Source organism: Silene latifolia, chromosome 5 (assembly GCF_048544455.1).
Source record: "Silene latifolia isolate original U9 population chromosome 5, ASM4854445v1, whole genome shotgun sequence".
Classification (NCBI taxonomy): Eukaryota; Viridiplantae; Streptophyta; class Magnoliopsida; order Caryophyllales; family Caryophyllaceae; genus Silene; species Silene latifolia.
The window spans coordinates 21,607,383-21,627,867 of NC_133530.1; the positions used below are offsets into that span (position 1 = coordinate 21,607,383).

Consider the following 20,485-nt stretch of genomic DNA (forward strand, 5'->3'; position numbering starts at 1 on the left):
ATTTTCAGTTTTAACTTTTATTTATCAAGCAAAATATAATGACGACAAATGTAAACAATTATAAGGCATCAATATTATATAAATAATTTTATAAATATATTAAACTTTAAATATAATGCACAGGGTCTAAACTAGTTTGATATCAAAAGACTAAAGAGTAATTGAAGCGAAATACTTTGACTATGTTCCGCATGCACTTTGACCAATCCAAATTTGAGAAGTCGGGTCAATTAAGCTTATTTACGTATATGAACAATTATTTAATTTATTTGTCTAGTGATGCTGAAAAAAATACAAATCTTATCTATATTAATACAAAAGACAATACTCATTCCTCAGCGCGCCACGTCATTAATGCAGTATTTTTTTTGGAAATTCATGTTACGGTGGGACCCATGAGTGTGCAATGTATTTATTTATTCAGATATCCGTCTTTTCAAACATGCGATAAATTCCGTCTTACAACAAATTCTATGAAATCATATTATGAAAAAATTCTTCGAATTAATATTATGAAAAAATGTTATACATTCCGTGTAAATAAAATTAATAACGTATACGCAAAATGAATTACAAATGCGAGTAAATGAAATTGAATTACATAATTTTTAAAACAAAATTACACAGTAATAAAATTACATAATTTCAGGAAGGAATTACACTTATATACGGGATCGAACATAAGACGCAAATGAATTACAAAAATGAATTACATGTATTTTGGTAATATTATTGTACCATGCAGCAACAACATCATAACATAATTTTTTAAAACTACAGGGTACAAATTTTTTTTTTCAAAAAATCAATCATGACGGAGTATTTACCTGGAATATAAAACTCGGCAACTTAACTATTAGCCGCACACACCGAAAATGGTAGGTGACAATGATAGGCAACCGAGTTAATTTAGTCTTCAACTAGCATTTAAAACAAATTTTAAATTATTTTTTACTCTAAAAAAACAAATAAATAAATTTTAATTTAATTTACAAGTGACTAAAAAAATTTTAATAAAATTTTTTAATAATTTTTTTAATAAATAGTTCACAATTGTTATAACAAATATTTTTTTAATAATAACAACACGATAAGTTAAAAGTCGAAAAACTTTAAAATATGTTTTTTTTAGAAAAAATAATCTTCTCAGATCTGTATAGAAAGCCGTTCATCACCGATGATTTATGTACTTGGAGCAAAAATTCTGGCAACTTTACTATTAGTCTCGCACTCCGAATTCGGAAGTTGACAATGATAGGCTACCGAGTAATTTCTACTTCTACAAGTACGAATGATAGGCAACGTTAATATCGTCATGATAAATACACTTGGACGGTCCAAACTTCAAATCCGAAACTGCATTAAATTCAGATAATCAGTTTATTCTGAGATAATGGCATATGCAGTTAAATATGTCATGGCAACAGTTACAGTAGTTTTAAAGGAGTGGAGTAGTGGGCTAATGGCAGTAGTGGGGAATTTAGGATTTAATAAGAGGTTATATTGGCTTATAAATAGAAGTGCAAACATTCAGAGTATCTCACACAAAACTCAACATTGCAAAGATAAACAAAACCTTGACATTATGGCACACATCCAGAGTATTCCAATTTCGAGCATCACCAAAGAAACAACGAGGACGGAGCAACTAACTGTTCGGGTTATGAGATTGTGGTACAAAAAGTCGGAGACAAAGCCTAATGACGTGAAAGGGGTAGAACTCATCCTAATCGACGAAAATGTAAATCTCATTTTTTCTGTGGCAATTTTTCAACGATTGTGACAAGTGATTAACTAATATGAATGAATGTAGGGAGACACCATTCAGGCATCAATCAACCAGAGGCTGACTTGCCTTTTCTTAGAGCACCTTAATAAAGGGAGCACATACAAAATCAGAAGGCTCAGCATATCATCAAACCGAGTAGGACTTGACATGGCAACAATTCACCCGTGCAAGATTTGGTTCGAGTACAGCACTAGGGTGGTACCCATTCCTAATGCAGATATGCCACTTTCTACCCATGAATTCTACACTTTCAATGAGGTGGTCTTTGGTTCAATGCCGAATAGACTTTATATTGGTAAGTAACAATTACCTAGATTTTGTTTTCATATATGCACCATAAATGTTAACTAACAAGAGTAAAAAATTCTAGGTCAGATGTAATTGAAAGGTTGGAGCACGTTTATCCAATAAAAGACAGCCATGGCAAGAGAAGGAGGACTATTGTTTTGAGGAATAATCTGTAAGTTTACTGTAATGAACTATATTCTATAAACGATATATTAAACTTAACACAATCACAACATAATCATTACAAACTGTTTTTTCAGGAACCAAAACTTATGCTGCTCATTGTTTGGGGACTATGTTGAGCAAGTTTCAGAAATCGACCAAGATTTCATTAACAAACCAAAGCCAACGTTGGTTATGCTATTCGTAAAACGTTCTGTTTATGAAGGTATATAAAATTCTGGTCCTTCAAAAAGCAAATTCAGCAATACAGGCACTTTGATTACATACAAAGTATAAGACAAAAATGTTGGAATAAAATTCACTCATTATGTTCTACTATGCAGGGGAAGTTAGCATCACATCAACATGGGGTGCAACAAAGATATTGGTTAATCCAGATATGAATGAGGTGAACGTGTTCAACAATAGGTATGACAACTAAATCCATTTTATGTGATGTGATCGTCTTTAGGGCAATAGTAAATGCAATCATTGTTATTGACCAGAAAAATGCACAAGAACATGAAACAGTCCAGCAAACCGTCCAGAAATAGTCCAGAAAAATACACAAAATGAAACAGTCCAAATAGAGTCTAGAAACACTTTGAATTTAATATTTTTTTACTTTCCCATTTCGGCTTAGCTTAAATTAATTAAGCCATTTTTCTTACTAGTTTTCCAGATGATGATAAGCCCGTCTTTGGGGCTCCAGAAACTGCTGGGCACCATCCTCCCATCCTTGCAAGTGCAAACATCAAAACTTTATCAGAGATAACAAATTTAACCAAAGGAGGGACATATGTCACAATGGCAAAGATTCTTGAATTAGATACATCTGGTAATAGTTGGTACTACTACTCATGCAAAAAATGCAGATCAAAAGTGAAGCAAGGGGAAGATGGGTTGTGGTATTGTGACAAGAAAAAAGTTAACAACAATTGCACAATGAAGGGTGTGGGCGTGCCATCACCAATTCCAAGGTTTAAATAATTACTAATAGCTTATTCAATTGTTCTTCAAACAAGTAAAAAATTGAATACATTTTAAACAAAAACTATCTTGCAGGTTTCAAGTTAAGTTTTTTGTTACATATGAAGCTCCAGATTTGGTTGAATTCATTATTTGGGATGATGTAATGGCTGAATTGCTTGGAAAAACAGCACAAGCAATCCTTGATGAAGATGAGGCAACTTTAAACTCATTTACATACAATTTGCAGAAATATAAAAGCAAGTTATAATGTTATTGATTAATGTTTACATATCCTTTCAGATCTACACTGTCGTCCCTCCCCCATATTTCAGGCCTTTACTTGATAGGAAATTTGTGGCAAAAATAAGGGTTACTCAATTGTTTAACATAGAGCAAAAATCAAACTCATATGGGGTGATCAGTTTATGTGATGATCCAAGAACAATTGCTAAGTGGGATGCCATGAATAATGCAAGAAAGGTATGACATCAATTAATGACTAATATATACACACGTTACATTTTTTGTTTCGTTTTACTAATAAATATTGTCCTCTCTTTTAGGAACAAGCTATTTCAACTTCGACAAGGGACACATCGAGAACCGGCCGACTCAATGATGGTGAATTGAATTTTAACTGCAACTAATTTTTTTAATACTAATAGCTTTCAGTAACCATTTTTTTTGTTAGGAGGAAATGAGAGTGATAGTTGAGTCAACCTGTGCTGAATTCTCAAGAGATCACGCCATAGAAGGCTGTCGTGGAGATGGCTGAGGCATCCGACAAATCATCTGCAACAAAACTGAAGGAAATTAAGATGGGCAAGCAGCCTATGGCGTTCTAAAAAACATTTCAACTATTAAGCAATTTCTGGACCACGTTTTCAAAGGACATTTGTGTTTTTGTTTTTGGACTTTGTTGTTTTCTGTACTGTTTTGGACCAAGGTCATTTCAAGTTGTAATAGAATAATTTAGGTAGTCATAGTTAAGGTAGATGTGTAGCAAGTTTATTATGCAGACAATCCAAGAAGCTGAAGGACAAAAGGATGCTACTACACTTCAAATATGGAGCTTTACGGACAGCATAGATTGGATGCAATATTAAACAAGCAAGTAGATGACAAAGATGCATCATATTGGATAAGCTAGCAACATCATTAAATAAACCTTATTTATGTTCTACGTTTCTACTATTGTATTTCAATTTCACGAAGAATTAATGTAGTTTTATCAACATTATCAAATTTAATTCTTTACTTTTCATTTCCAATTTATGATACATGTCATTAGTCATTAATAAGTGAAGTAATTACCAAAGCAACACGTTTTTTTTTCAGACAACAGTATTAGAGTACATTCATTATCCAACCAATGAGTAAACTAATAATTCTGGACGAGTAATTGACATATATTGAAAAACATGGAATTAAAAAAACAGATGTATAGAATTGCACAAGTTTATAACAAGTTTTGAAAATGTTATTGTAGCTTAGTCAGGGAACGTGTAAACAAAAACGTCTGGAAAAACAATGTCAATTTTTTTCAGCTTAACTGACGGTTTAAACAGTTATGGTTAACAAACCATGATGCACTACGTGCAGTTTATAAGTTAGTGGACAATTATGGAGTAAACTGAACTAAGTAGTTATGCATACAGATGAGAAATGGAAGCAAATAATTTCTCAAACAATGGCGAGAAAATGCATTTATAGAATACAAATCAATCAAACACATATTTAGTTTACCGGTTTTTAAAGTTCAATTAAATAGATAAGCAACTAGAAACTGTCAGATTTTGCACATATTTTGTATCATCTTGAGAAGCATAAAAACATTGTTGGGTTAAACATGGAAAAGGGGAATTCAAGAAGAAGTAAAAAAAAAGGGGAAGGCAGCAAGGAATGAACACGGAAAACAGTATGTTTCTTTAATTTTTTCTATAAATTAAAAAATTTGCTACAATGTGTTATTGATCACTTAACTTCATCTATCTTTCATGAACAATATGCATGCTTCCATAGAAAAAACAACTGATCCCATATCCTGCAATTTAATAAAACATTTTCATTAGTATTAATTTCATGAGTATAACTTAAAAAGGAAAGTTTTATAAACAAACAATGATTAAATATCACTTAACTTAGATTTTTGAAACCTCAAGTATGTGTCTACAACAAGCAACATAACAAATGTTAGTAAATTATCTTCCCAGAAAGGGTAATATAAAATTGAAGGGTATATTACAAGAACAAAATCAGGAAATGTACTTAACTTTTCACATGTCGATAAATGATCTGCAAACAAGTGTAGAACAATTAGTATTATTTGTATATATTAGAATGCAACTGACAATTGTGCAAGAAAAATGAGTTCAGAAATGTAACAAATTGATTGATAATTTATAATTGCCTTAATTGAAACCGGAGTATGAAAGACGACAGTTGGGTTAGGTCAGGTGGCAACAGGTTGGTTTGGGTTGGGTTGGGTCAACATTGTTAAAAAGGTCAGGTTAGGTCAACCCCAGTTGGGTTGGGTCAGGTTATGTCAACACGTAGGGTTAGGTTAGGTTAACCAGTTGCTTTGGATTGGGTTGGGTTAGGTCAACCAGTTGCTTTGGATTGGGTTAGGTTAGGTCAACCAGTTGCTTTGAGTTTGGTTAGGTTAGGTCAACCAGTTTGGTTGGGTTGGGTCGGGTTAACCCATGTTGGGTTGGGTCGGGTTAACCCATGTTGAGTTGGGTCGGGTAAAGCCATGTTGTGTCGGGTTGGGTAAGGACTGTTGTTGGGTTGGGTTGGGCTATGTATGTTGGGTTTGGCTGGGCTATGTATGTTGGGTTGGGCTACGTCAAGTTCGGGTTTGGTTGGGTCAAGGTAAACACAATTTATAATGGGTTAGGTCAAAATGGATTGGGTTGGGCCAGGTAAAACATTTTGTGTTAGGTTAGGTGACTTTAATTATTTTGTCCATTTAATTAAACAAGACTTTCAATAAAAATGGTCAAAGTAATATTGAAAATTAGGAAAAATTGAATCATTAATATATTCATTGAAAACAAGACATGAATGAATGCACACACCTGTACAACTTTATGGTATTCATTAGAAACACCAAAAGACGTCTAAAAATTGTGACAGTATGGAATTTTAATAAATGAATCAAGTGTTTTTATTTGTAAAATCACCCAAAACGCAACATAGTTGAATGACTGGGTTTTTAAAATATCTAAACTATACATGCATGTACATTATTTTGGTTGCCAATCATAGATGTGAGTACTCGAAAAAAAATATAACTACCACAGATCCAATAGTCAGTAATAATATTTTACATCTAAAAAAGAAGCAACAAAACACAGATCTAGAGTTTGACCTTATACGAAGGCTAATGGTATTTTTTTTTAAAAAAAATTCTAAATCATCATTTTTTCATATTAACGCAATTAATATTTAACATAAACGTCATGTATAGAACATCTTCAATATGCGCAATAAAAATTAACAAAAACAAAACGCACAGATCATTTTGTATTATTTTAGATCCGTAATCAACAGATCTACTAAATTACGAAAAAAATGCAATAAATAATATAAAAAAATGATTTTAAATTGTTAATTGCGTGTGTAAATCTAATAAACTCATAGATCAAATTAAAACTCATTGAAAATACGGAAGCAGTGAAATTGATCTTAAATAATTGTTTCTATGTCGATTTTGTAATTAGCATTAACTCAAATATGTAATGCATTGATAGATGTAACACTATAAACAATCATTTTTTAAAACTCGAATATACTTTGAAATCAATTAATTATGCGGCATAAATAACATAAAAGAAGAGAGGAAAATTGAACATATCATTAATATAAGATCTTCAATAAACGCTCCTAAGAACCAGAATTGGACCTTCACCATCTTCATGGATGACCGTCTGAATGCGATAAGAAGAGGCGGGAGGATGAAGGGTTGGTAATCTGAATTAGGGAGCACGAAGGAGGAGATGGTAGTATGTAATATTTAATGAGAAAACTATGTTTTTTAATCAGAGAGTGAAGTAGAGAGGGGGAAGGAGAGAAAGACGAAGGTATGTAATGGGAAGGGAAGACGGAAAATTTAGGGTTTCATGGGTGGGGATGGGTATATATAATAGGGTTAGTATTAGGGTTTTCTAGTTAGGTGGGTTGGACGTGAATGAAAGAAATGTTGAGCCCAAATTTGGTCGTTGTCAGCCCATATGTGATATCGGTTGGGCTTTTAATTTTGTTCAAGATGTGTTTACATACAGTCCACGTTGTTTACGGTTTGAAAATGTACATTAAAATATAATGTTTGACATAATTCGTCTTTGTCATTATGCTTGACCAATATAGGTGTTCAGATATCACAAAGAAACTTGATGATTACGGACAATACGCCACAATCAATGTCAAATCCTCGAGTACCGCTATCTGACATTACGAACGGTATTTCTTTATTTTTAATTGTTAATATTTTAATACATATTTTCAATTTTTATTTTAATCCTGTTTCATTTGTTCTTTTTAAAAAATTATAATAACTCATTACCAATTGTGAAAATTTCAGTTTCTCATACCCCATGTCATCGAAGCAGCAGAAGAACCGCAAGTGAACAGATAGCGATAACAACCCCGCCAAGTAATGTTTCTAATGATCCTACTCTATCATATTCCAACACTCTTATTCTAACGCCTAATCAGTTACAGGCGAGAACGACAAGAGAAAAAAGACAGTCGCGATTCTCTAAGAAACCTGCTGGTAATGTTCATCACGACGTTTCTCAAAATACGGTCAATTTTACACCGGCAACCTCCAACGTGACAAGTATATATCTATATTTAATTTTTTACCTTTAACATGTATTAACGTTCGTGAAAGTCTTAATTTATATTAAAAATATTGTGTAGAACTTATATGTAGTCCGACCGATGTTGTTGAGCGCTTAGTGAGAGATCTATGTGCTGAATATGGTGAAGCTTTCACTGAAGTGAATCCGTCTGTAAACCGAATTGAAAAATCACCCGGTAGCTGTGTTTTTAATGCGTCCTATTCACATGGAGAATCTTCGAGAACTCAGCAAAATACTTCTGTGCCGTTAAATAATGATGGTTAGTTCATTCATGACCTTTTATTTTTTTAATTTGAATTGCAACATGCTTTGGTTATTGTAGTCTAATTTTTATGTCTCAATTTATGAATTTTGTTTTGAAAACTGTTTAGCATGGGAAGGATATTGGGACTGTGGTGATGCAGAATATGAGTGTGATAAATGTCACGCGTTGATATGGTTTGGGGAGAGAAAAGATAAAAGACGTGGTACAAGACGTCCTAAGTTCTCACTTTGTTGTTCTAATGGAAAAGTTGAACTCCCATTTCTACAGCAGCCGCCTGAATTTATAAAGTCGTTGACCGGTCAACATCGATTTAGCAAACATTATAGAGAAAACATTAGAGCTTATAACTCGATGTTCTCGTTCACTTCTATGAGCGGTAAAATCGATCATTCCATCAATCAAGGTAGAGGACCGTACACCTTTAGGATGGGAGGTCAAAATTGTCATCGGATAGGGACTTTGGTACCGACCGGAGATGCAAGGCCAAAGTTCTGTCAACTTTACATATGTGACACGGAAGAGGAAGTTCACAATCGAAAAAATGTCATTAGGTAAATAAATTTTGTTTCCGTAATAAAGTTTTTTTTGTATAATTTTTTTTGCGTAGGCAATAATTTTATTTTTAATTATAATCCAGGGGATCCATCAAGGTTCAATGACGAGTTAATACGATTGTTGGAAAATATGATTGACTCTCACAATACAATTGCAAAGACATTTAGGAAGGTTAGGGATAGACTGACTGTAAATACAGACAGTGAAGTATCAAACTTATTTCAAGGAGATCAAGTGATGGAAGAACTTACAATCTTCCAACAGTTTCAGAGGTAGCGGCTTTAATTGAGGGAGATATTGGTCCACATATGGAGAAGCGAGATATTATTGTCAGAAGGTCGTGCGGTGGTTTACAGCGTATATCTGAGTTGCACCCTTTATACACCCTCTTACAATATCCTTTGTTAATTCCATCCGGAGAAGATGGGTATAGACCAGGTATCCTACATAGTGCTTCTTCTATTGGTGTTAGCGCGAGTGACCAACCACGTGAAGAAACAACGTGTAGGGAGTGGTTTGCTTATCATCTTATAGAGAGACCATCAGATGTTGAATTTCCAACTATCTTATTATCTGGTAAGGCACTCCACCAATTTTTAGTTGATTGTTTTATGCTGGTCGAATCGCATAGGCTCAATTTCATTCGTTTTAACCAAGTCGACTTCGAGTTGATAATTATAAGAACCTCTCAAATGCTGTTGGAAAAGGAGATGCCGAGCCATCTTCGGCGGGTACTCGGTTTATCGTGCCTTCTTCTTTCCCCGGAGGTGACAAGTGGAAAAAAACAAATTTCCTTGATACCATGACTATTTGTAAGTGGTTTGGTTATCCAGATTTATTCATCACTTTCACCTGTAATCCAAAGTGGCCGGAAATAGTACGATTTGTTTCTAAAAGAGGCTTGCGACCCGAGGACCATCCAGATATTGTCTGTCGCGTCTTTAAAATGAAGCTCGATGAGTTCATTAGGGACTTAAAGGATCGACATATTTTGGAAGAGCACGAGGAGGTACTACCAATTGCTAATCTTTTAACTTAATATATCGTTTATGACATAACATTACTGTACAAAAATCTAATGACATTTATGTACGTTTTTTTGCAGTCGTCTATACTATTGAATTTCAAAAACGTGGACTTCCTCATGCCCATATAGTATTGTTCATACATCGGGAGGACAAATTCCCTACAGCCGCAGATGTCGACAAAATCATTTCCGCGGAGATTCCTGATCCGACTACAGATCCCGTCTTATATAGTGTTGTTTGCGAGTATATGCTTCATGGACCGTGTGGTAATGCAAATCCCTCATCACCGTGTATGGTCGGAGACAAGTGCTCAAAATATTACCCAAAGCCGTGCACCAAGAGAACAACGGTTGACGGTGATGGGTACCCTATACACAAGAGAAGCAAGAAAGGAGTTACGGTGATTAAAGATGATGTGCCCCTGGGAAATGATTTTGTCATTCTATATAACTCTCAGTTATTGTTGAAATATCGGGCTCATATCAATGTCGAATGGTGTAATCAATCTAGATCCATAAAGTACCTATTTAAGTACATTAACAAGGGCTCTGATCGAGTTACCAAGCAGTCGTCTTACACACGACGTAATGAGGAGGACCCTGGTCGATTTGATGAGATTAAGAGGTTTTACGATTGTCGATATATCTGTGCATGTGAAGCCGCTTGGAGAATTTTTGGGTTTGATATCCACTATAGAACTCCTGCTGTTGAAAGGCTACAATACCATCTTCCAGACGAGCAACCTATTGTCTTCCACGATGATGATTGGGTTGATGAGGTCGTAGAAAATACTTCGCACGGAGTGTCACAATTTCTTAATTGGATGGGCTGTAATAATTCGACAGTAGAAGAGATGCAGGTTGCTAAAGAATTATTGTACTGTGAATTTCCAACCAAATTTGTTTGGAAAAAGAAAGTTCGTCAATGGAGCCTTAGGAAAAAAGGATTTACAATTGGTAGGTTGGTTCACGTTCCCCCGCAATGTGGTGAGTTGTATTTCATGAGAGTATTGTTGAATCACGTTAAGGGACCAAAATGTTTTGAGGATATTAGGAGTGTGAATGATTTTGTTCATCCGACATTTAGAGAAGCATGTTATGCATTGGGTTTAATTGGTGATGATCGAGAGTATATTGCAGCTATCAACGAAGCAGCTGATTGGGGGCCTGGCTTCTACTTGAGAAATTTGTACGCGATATTATTATTTTGTGGCACTTTGTCTATGCCGAGCAGAGTCTGGGACGAAACTTGGCAACTGCTATCGGACGACATCCTTCATAGGCAACGCACTGTTCTTAACAATTAAGGTGTGTCTTTATTTAATAGTAAACATTTACCGCTATTTTAATTAGAACAACTTTAAAACAATTCTTCATATTTCGCATTCTTACCTTCATCTATTCTATGAATTTATTGTTGTAGTATATAAAATCACATAGATAATATTGCAACTTTTTTAATCAGAGATTTACAGCTTACCGATGCAGAGTTGCAAAATTATGCACTTATTGATTTTGAAAATTCTCGTCATATAAATGGTAGTTCACTTCGTCGATTTGAGGAATGTCGTTCCCAGACATGTCTGCAACGACACATCATCGAAATCGTTTAGTCATGGATGCGTTGTCGTACGATAGACAGTCCTTGAGTGAAGAACATGAGATTCAGTTATCTTCAATGACTGAAGAGCAAAGGTTGGTGTTTAATGAAGTTATGGAAGCTGCTTTAAATAACAAAGGAGGGATGTTCTTCGTTTATGGATATGGTGGAATTGGGAAAACTTTTCTTTGGAGAGCTTTGTGTGCCTGTTTCAGGAGTAAGGGCGATATTGTTGTGGATGTTGCGTCGAGTGGAATTGCAGCAACTTTGATACCAGGTGGTGTAACAGCTCATTCCAGGTTTGGAATTTCCATTAATGTAACGGAGGATTCCATATGCTCCCGAATTAAGCCCGGCAGTGATTTAGCTGAACTTTTGATACGTGCTAAACTCATAATATGGGATGAAGCACCGATGACTCATAAGCATTGCTTTGAGGCCCTTGATAAAAGTTTAAAAGATGTAATGCGTGTTTTGGACGTGGGAAATGCTGAACTACCGTTTGGTGGGATAGTTGTGGTATTCGGGGGTGATCTTAGATAGACATTATCGGTTGTTTCAAAAGGAAGTAGAGCAGATGTTGTGGCTGTATCCCTGTGTTCATCGCATTTATGGTCTTTCTGCAAGGTATATATTTCTTTCTTTAAATATCAATATTACCGTTTTATGTGAGTCTTACTTAAATTATTATTGTTAGGTACTTAGATTGACCAAAAAATATGCGATTGCAAGTTGGTAGTTCAAGTGACAATGTTGAGGAGTCAAGAAAATTGTCTGAATGGCTCTTGGAGATTGGAGATGGTATAGCAGGCGGTGAAAATGATGGAGAAGTTGATCTAGAATTACCAGCCAACTTACTAATTCAGGATGTGACGTATCCTATTAAGACATTAGTAGATGTCACTTATCCGGATCTGTTAGCACAATTGTGGAATCTGGAATATCTCCAACAAAGGGCAATCCTAGCCCCTACTCACGAGACTTTTTTTTTTTTTTTTTTTTTTTTTGGCAGCTGAAAAGAAAGGTTCCTAATGCAAGCTCATAGTTTGTTTTGCCAAGGCATGAGCTCTGCTGTTTCTATCCTTGCGAACATAACTAAAACAAAAGCAATGAAAGGCAGATGAGATAAGAGTAATGTCGTTCAAGATGCCTTTAATGTGGTGATGCTTGGTCTCTTTCCCCATCCATTGTGTCAAAAGCTGAAGACAATCAGAGGAAATTTCAAGATATAGAACTCCAGCCTGTCGTTTCCAACTAGTGGCCTCCTTTATACCTAGTGCTTCCGCTTGAAGTGGCGATTCGGCCCGGCCACGAACATACCCCTCATATCTGATTTCCCCTTCAGTCCCAAGAACAATCCATCCAAAACCCGCAAGACACGAGTTCTTCCAGCTGGCGTCAACATAGATACTCACGAGATTGTTGAATCAGTAAATGAATATGTTTTTTCGCTTATTAAAAAGGATGAAAGGATTTATTTAAGCTCCAATGAGGTGTGTAATGATGACAGAGGTACATGTGACGGTGACATTCACTGTACTGAATTCCTCAACAGTATTAAATGTGCCGGACTCCCAAATCACCAATTGATGAAGTTGAAGGTCGGTGCTATGGTGATGCTTCTGCGAAACATTGATCAATCACGTGGGTTGTGTAACGGCACGAGACTAATTGTGACTGATCTGGGGGCACGCGTGATAATATGTACTTGTCTTAACTCGGTAGTCATAAAGGTGATAGAGTGCATATTGCTCGACTAACACTTACTCCATCGGATACCGTGAGATTTCGTCGTTTCAAAGAGAAGACAATTCCCCATCGTTTGTTTATTTTGCAATGACGATAAACAAGAGTCAAGGGCAGTCTTTATCTCAGGTCAACATCTATCTTCCAAGACCAGTGTTTAGTCATGGCCAGCTTTATGTCGCACTTTTCAGGGTCACCCGAAAAGAAGGCTTGAAAATTCTAATTTGTGATTCAGATATGCGTCTTCTACTACGACTACTAATGTAGTGTATCATGAAATTTTTCAATTTTTAGAATAACTAGCATATGTTAAAGTTGATTATATTAGATTATATTTCTTTTATCCGGATGTAAAGTTTTTTATGTATGCAATTTTTATTTACAAGAGTAGATTACGTTATTTACTTATAAACCAGTGTATGTGAACACGTGTTTGTAACAAATTTAAACATAAATTATGTAGATCGTAGCTTTAGACCAACTAGATAAGTACAATAAAAATGCAAAAACAAATATATATCCAAAAACATTAATACTGACCCAAATACATACCCGTGCAATTTTGTACGGGTTTAAAACTAGTAAAATTTAAATACAATAACATCATTTGAAAAAGTAAAAACTGGAAACCGTAAACAAAATTTGCATTGCCCAGCCAATAGCTACTTTAACAATTTGTATTCATATCTCAAAAAAGTTTTTAATCAAACAACAAAAAGTAGTTAAAGAGACGTTGACGACTTATTATTGGGACCGTTTCGGGAAGATGGTCTCAAACTTGGGAGTATTGAAATGTAACTCAAAGTTGGGATTTTTTTGGGAAGACTTAGCAAACTTGAGATTATTCGTGTGAATTTTCCCTACTTTGTTTTTTAGACACAAGCAAGGTATTTCACTTGGGCCAAGCCAATATATAGTCACCAATTTATCGTTCAGAAGCTATGAAGCTATGTGATCGTCATGTGACATACATCCGTCTTACACTCTTAGACAAGAATTTCGCGCTACTCTTGGCATTTCAGCATTCAGCATCCACAGAAAGAATTTGGAAAAGTAAGCAATAAGCATTCCACTAATTATACAGTTGTTTAACCCGTTTCTTTGTGGGTCTTGGGTTGGATCTTGTGTCTGGTGCATTTTTCGTCGGCCACTGCTTGCGCTATGTGTGGAGTTGGAATTTTGCTGTGTGTTCGTCTTCGTATGTTGTTTGTCTGGTTCTTGGATAAGTTTTAATTTTTTTTTGGTGTGGTGGATAAGTTTTAATTGAAAAGGAGTATTTTAGGAGGTGAACCTTTTTTGGGTTCAAATTATGGTGTTTTTGTCACGTTAATTAATAAGTTTATGTGTGTTTAGTCCCGTTTCTCCGGTACCTTGTCCTGTCGTCGCCGTTTTTTGGTCTCAATCCAGGGGTGATCCCCCCATTTCCTCCACCTCTGGTTTGTTTGTCCTGTCTTTGACCTTCTTTGTTTGTGTCGATGAGTTATCTCATCTATCAGAGTTGATTCGCTCCTTTGTGGCTGCCTTTTGGGTCCGATATGGTGATCCCCCCATTTCCCCCACCTATCGTTCCCTCTTCCTTTTTTTCTTGTACCGGTTTGCTTGATTGGCGGTGGTCCTGGGAGGTATCCTTTGGGTTTCGGGTGTCTCAGTGGTGTCTTGGTTCACCTTGTTGTCTTGTTGGAGGGTCTTCATCTCCTGATCCTGCTCCTGGCTAGTGTGTCTGTGATTTTTCGAGGCTTCGAGACTTGTTGTTCCTGGCAGTCTTGGTGTGTGTGGGTGTTGATGGTTCTTAGCTCCTGCGCGGGTTGTCATTGTGGTCGTCGGGTCCTTTCTCTTTCTTTTCGGAATGGTGAGTCTGGGTGTAGTGGTTCTTTTGTGTTCGTGTGGTCTTGTTTTGGGTTCCTCGGTTAGGATGGACGGTTAGGAGATGGTGGTTGTGCTGGTGTCAGTTTACGATTGTTTGGTTCCCGTATGAGATGTGCTTGGTAGGGTGAAGTCGGGGCCTGGCATTGTTATTGGGTGGCCCGGATGCGGTGGTCTCAACCTCATTTTTATCCATGAAAGGTTTGGCTTGGAATTGTAGGGGTCTTAAGGATCCGCTTGCCCCTGCTATTCCTAAAATTAGAGCGATATGTAGGTCTTTTCATAATAATTTAGATTTCGTCTTCCTTTCTGAAACTAAGTGTGATGTACAGTCAGTTGATGTTCTTCTCCGACCGATGGGTTTCCTTCGTCTGCTGGATGTGATGCTGACGGCTTAAAATGGGGACTCTGGGTTGGCTGGAAAAGTAGTTGTAAATTAGAATGTGTCTTTATCAGTTGCAATCTTATTATTCTCTTGGTTAATCAATGTAAGGGTAGCATGTGATATTTGTGCTGTGTTTATGGTGAACCCGATCATACTAAGAGGGGTGCTGTATGGGAAAACTTTACCTGTCAGCTTAATTCCCTTAACAAACCATTTTTGCTTATAGGTGATTTCAACCAAGTTGAGTTCTCTTCTAATAAGTTAGGTGGTAGTGATAGACTGATTAGAGGAGCAAATTTATTCTCTTATTGGAAGAATATACACTATCTGATGGATATCCCCTTTAAGGGACCTAGATTCACTTGGTGCAATAATAGGGAGAGTCAACATCGAATTTACGAAAGACTTGATAAGGGTCTTGCTTCCAATGATTGGCTTTCTCTTTTCCCAAATTCCTTTATCAAACACTTGCCTATTCAAATATCGGATCACGCGCCTATAATCCTTGATACAAATATGGTTCTTAATACCTAGAAGAAAGTTTATAGGCTTGAGTCTTGGTGTTTTGATCATGCCGAATGTAGTGGCCTAGTTAAAGAATGTTGGGAAAGAAAAGAGAAGGGTGATGCCTCTCATGTTCTTTTGGCAAAATTACGGCGTATAAATAACGCTTTCAGAGTTTGGGCTTGTAACAAAAAAGATGAATGGGGATTAAAGTGGAGTGCTTTTGATCAGGATCTTGAGTCCTATCTTTTGGATATTGAGAATGGTGGTGATACTGTTAATTACGAATCATGTCACAAAAAGCTTATGGAATTCTCTCTTGCTGCTGGCACTTATTGGCGACAACGCACCAAATTGAAATAAAATTGTGAGGGTGACACGTATACTAAGTATTTTTTCAATTGGGTCAAAGGGCGATCTTGTGCTAATCTTATCTTGAGTATTAAGAAGGAGTCTAATGAATGGACTTTTGATATGAAGGAGATTGGTGGTTTGTTTCATAAACACTTTTCCAATATCTTTAATTCTGATTCTGAGCCTGAGTGTTTTGAAGATTACTTATATAAGTACGGCTACTTATTTGATAATCTTAAGCGTAAAGTGGGAATAGAGAAGACAGCTAAGTTGGGCCGTGTATATTCGAAAAATGAAGTTCGTAAGGCTGTTTTCCAATTGGGACCATTAAAATCTCTGGGTCCTGACGGTATTCCGGCGGCTTTTTACCAAAGGTATTGGTCTATAGTTAAGAATGATGTTATTAAAGGAGCTCTTAATATTCTAAATTCAGGAACTTGCTTAAGGATTTCAATAAAACCTTTATTGTTCTTATTCCGAAAAATGATTGCCCGGAGAGAGTTGGGGATTTTCGGCCGATTAGCCTCTGCAATGTTATTATGAAAGTTGTCACAAAGTGTATTGCTAATAGATTAAAAGGGGTTATGGATGATCTTGTTAGTCCGTTTCAAAGCGCTTTTGTCCCTAATAGAAGTATTGCAGATAATATTGTCATTGCCCAAGAAATTCTTCATGTTATAAATCATAGGAGTTATGGTAAGAAGGGAATGATGGCTTTAAAGGCTGATATGTGTAAAGCTTATGATAGATTGAACTGGAACATCATAAGAGGCGTGCTCTCTTACTTAAACTTGCCAGGCTCTATGGTTCAACTTATTATGAGTATTATTGAATCCGTTTCTTACGAAATTCTGATAAATGGTGCACTTATGGATAAAGTTGAACCTTGTTGTGGGATTAGGCAAGGTGATCCTTTATCCCCTTATATTTTCACGCTTTGCACGGAAGTCTTATCTCAAATGATTCTTTACGCCCAGGATGGCAACATCCTTAAGGGGATCAAAATATGCAAGAACGGGCCGGAAATTTCTCATTTATTGTTTGCGGATGATTCACTCTTCTTTATTCGTGGTGACTATGGGGGTTTTGACTTTCTCATGAACATTATCGATGAATAGTGTGCTGCATCTGGGCAATGCCTTAATAAAGATAAGTGCTCTTTACTTTTCAGTCCAAACTGCTCACTTATGACGGTTAAGAAGTGCTTAACTGATTTTAAATTTGCGCCCAAGCATAATCTTGGCAACTATCTTGCCTTACCAACGAGTATTGGGTCCTCTAAGAGGGATTTATTTAAATTCCTTGTTGACAAGACTAAGCGAAGGTTATCCTCCTGGAATAACATTCTTCTCTCTTCGGCTGGGAAATTGACTGATATACGATTAATTTAGTTCTAATTCCCCTCTTTCTTTTATGCAAACCGACTCGTATCGAGTCGGTTTCGGTTGCTTTTCCTTGCATTTTGTGCCCAATCCCCGTACTTGTTATCTTGTGTATCCTTTTGCAGGAACCAATCCGAGTATAGAGGAATTGGGCCAAGGAAGGCATCCCATTGCCTTTACATGAAGAAGAGGTGAAGAAATGCTGAAGGCAGTGTTCTGCCGGCAGACCGGCAGCCGGTCTGGCCACCGGCAGAACACACCCCCAGAGAATTGCCAAAGAAATTGAAGAAATCTTTGAGTCTTTGTGTTATGCCAACCCACCGAGAACACAAAGAAGACGAATTAATTGAAGATTTAGAGAAAAAAGAAGCTTGACCTCGCTTGCCGTAGAGCACCGGACAGCCGGTCAACCGTATAACACACTCCAAAGAAGAAGAAGAAGATCGAAGGTAGTGTTCTCACGGGCCGTGCCGGACGGCAATGCAGAACACGATTGCGATATTTTATTTGATTGCACGGTTTTGCCGGTAGGAGCGCCTGGCAATGGTCCACCCCGGCAAAACGCAAAGCAGTAGCCGATTTTGGGCTTTTTCTCTCTTTTCCTCCTCTTTTCTTCTTAATCTTGTACAAGCCTATAAATACCCCCTCCTAAAACCCCTTTGTACACACAACCCTAGATCCAATTTATTTCCCTTTTCAAGTTTCAAACTTTGCTAATCTTATTGTTAATCTTTCCTTAATTAGAGAAGTTCTTCAATTAATTAGTAATTGAATTTGGGTTTGTAAGAAGATTGAAGGTTCTCCTTCTTTATTATTTCTATCCAAATTCCTCTTTTTCTATTGAGTTGGTATTAATTCTCTCCCTGTTTTCATTTGTTTACATTTTGTTTTTCCCTTAAGTTTGTTTGATTGTTTATGTTAAATTTGCATCCTTGTTGTTTGATTGTTGTTGTTTTCACCATTGTTCATATTTTCATTGTTCATCTTTTCTTTGATTCTCTTTCCTTTGTTCATCTTTTGCTAGTTGTCCTCAAAGACTTAATCTTTGAGTTGATTGGGTTAAAGATTGTGTCTTTTAGTTTAACCAACCTTGTTATTAGATTAAATCATCTTTCTTTACAACTATTGTTGGATTGTTGCATGTTTAGTAGTAAAATTCATCTTCCCACCATGTTTATGACCAAAGTTTCCATCTTTATTGTTTATCTTGCAATTAGGACCATGATTAGTGAGTAGTCTCCCAATAGGGCTCGGTTTGACCCAACATGAGTAATTTCACTACTTGAATCTCATAAAGGCTAATTATTTGGGGAAATTGGTGAGGGTAGTTTGGAGGATTGATTTGGGATTATGGATTGATTTTTGGGTAGTGTTGATTTGCGACCCTTGTCCACCAACGAGAGTTGGTTAGGTTGTAATTTGGATACCCGGGATTCGACCCTATTGTTAACCTTGGTTGAGACCGAAAGGGAGAACCGGGGTAGGGCACCTCTAAATTAGCGTTTGAAATCGACCTCCGAGAGGAGGAGTGGGATGACCCGGAAATTGATGGGGCTTAATGACCTTAGCAAATATTGGACTACCTTGGGAAAATGCATGTTTTTGGGGTAGTCGGGTGTTGAGTTAGGAATTCCGACCTTCGAACCCGAGAGGGGGGTTGGTGGGTAGTGCTAGTGTCCTATTTCGAACCCGAGAGGGGGGTCTTAGGCGAATTAGAGCCGTCACCTCCTCACCTAGCTACCCTTATGATTAGCCTAGAGATTTATTTGCGTGGAGTTACGAATTGTTTTGGGAAGAACCGAGTCTTAGGCTTTTAACTATTTGATTTACAACTTTTCATTTTCTCTTGCTCATTTACCTATTTCTTATTTAGTTTGGATTTCAGTTTGTCTTTGGTAGTCCTAGTATAACCATTTCATCCCTTATTGCCGACTTAGCTAAACGATAGGATTAGAACAATTGGTAATCTTTTCAACTCCTTGTGGGATCGACCCTTAATAGAGTACAACGATAAAATCGTGCACTTGCGAGGTATAGCTTGACACCATCAAGTTTTTGGCGCCGTTGCCGGGGAGTTCGGCTAGATATTAATTGTTTTCGTTCTTGTTTAGACTAAGTCTTTTGTGTTACTAATCCTTCTCTTAAGTGTGTAGGACTTTTTGCATGGTTAGGAGAGCTCGAAGAGGTCAACCAATTCGTCCGATTGACCACGAGATCGAAGCTACCGCAAGAAGACTAAATTCACTCCGTAGAAGAGGGCTTATAGAAACACCAATTCCTCAAGAAAATTTAGTAATTGAGGACCTTCGAGAAGAACCAAGTGCTTTTGAAACTTTCGAGAATCCCTTTGCAACTCCAGAAGCGGAAGTAACAATGGCCGCGGTTCCTATGCGAGATAACTTGGCTCCGAAAAAGGTGGTGAATCCGAGTATTGTCAAGCCACCTATTCAAGCCAACAATTTTGATGTGAAATCCACCTTGCTACAACTTGTCCAAGGGAACCAATTCGGAGGGGGAGCCACCGAAAACCCCAACGAGCATCTCAACGAGTTCTTTGATATTTGTGACATGTTCAAGGCTAACGGAGTGACGGAGGACGCCGTACGCCTTAGGCTTTTCCCTTACTCCTTGAGGGGAAGTGCCAAGGAATGGCTTAAAAGTTGTGAACCCGACTCTCTTCGGACTTGGGACGATGTCTCTAAGGCTTTCCTAAACAAGTATTTCCTAC

At 36.8% G+C, this 20,485-nt stretch overlaps 2 protein-coding genes across 2 annotated transcripts; both read left to right on the forward strand.

Annotated features, from left to right (window-relative positions):
* The first annotated feature begins 1,393 nt into the window (after positions 1 to 1,393).
* Positions 1,394 to 11,230, forward strand: LOC141655028 (uncharacterized). The gene is made up of 14 exons (XM_074462131.1): positions 1,394 to 1,741; positions 1,814 to 2,084; positions 2,165 to 2,249; positions 2,338 to 2,465; positions 2,584 to 2,668; positions 2,914 to 3,219; positions 3,305 to 3,425; positions 3,512 to 3,691; positions 3,775 to 3,832; positions 7,794 to 8,051; positions 8,135 to 8,335; positions 8,448 to 8,892; positions 9,123 to 9,472; positions 10,002 to 11,230. The coding sequence occupies exons 1-14, from the start codon at positions 1,394 to 1,396 to the stop codon at positions 11,228 to 11,230; spliced, it is 4,065 nt and encodes a 1,354-aa protein (XP_074318232.1).
* A 257-nt stretch (positions 11,231 to 11,487) lies between these two features.
* LOC141655029 (uncharacterized) lies at positions 11,488 to 12,066 on the forward strand. Its single transcript, XM_074462132.1, has one exon. The coding sequence runs from the start codon at positions 11,488 to 11,490 to the stop codon at positions 12,064 to 12,066; it is 579 nt and encodes a 192-aa protein (XP_074318233.1).
* The last annotated feature ends 8,419 nt before the right edge of the window (positions 12,067 to 20,485 follow it).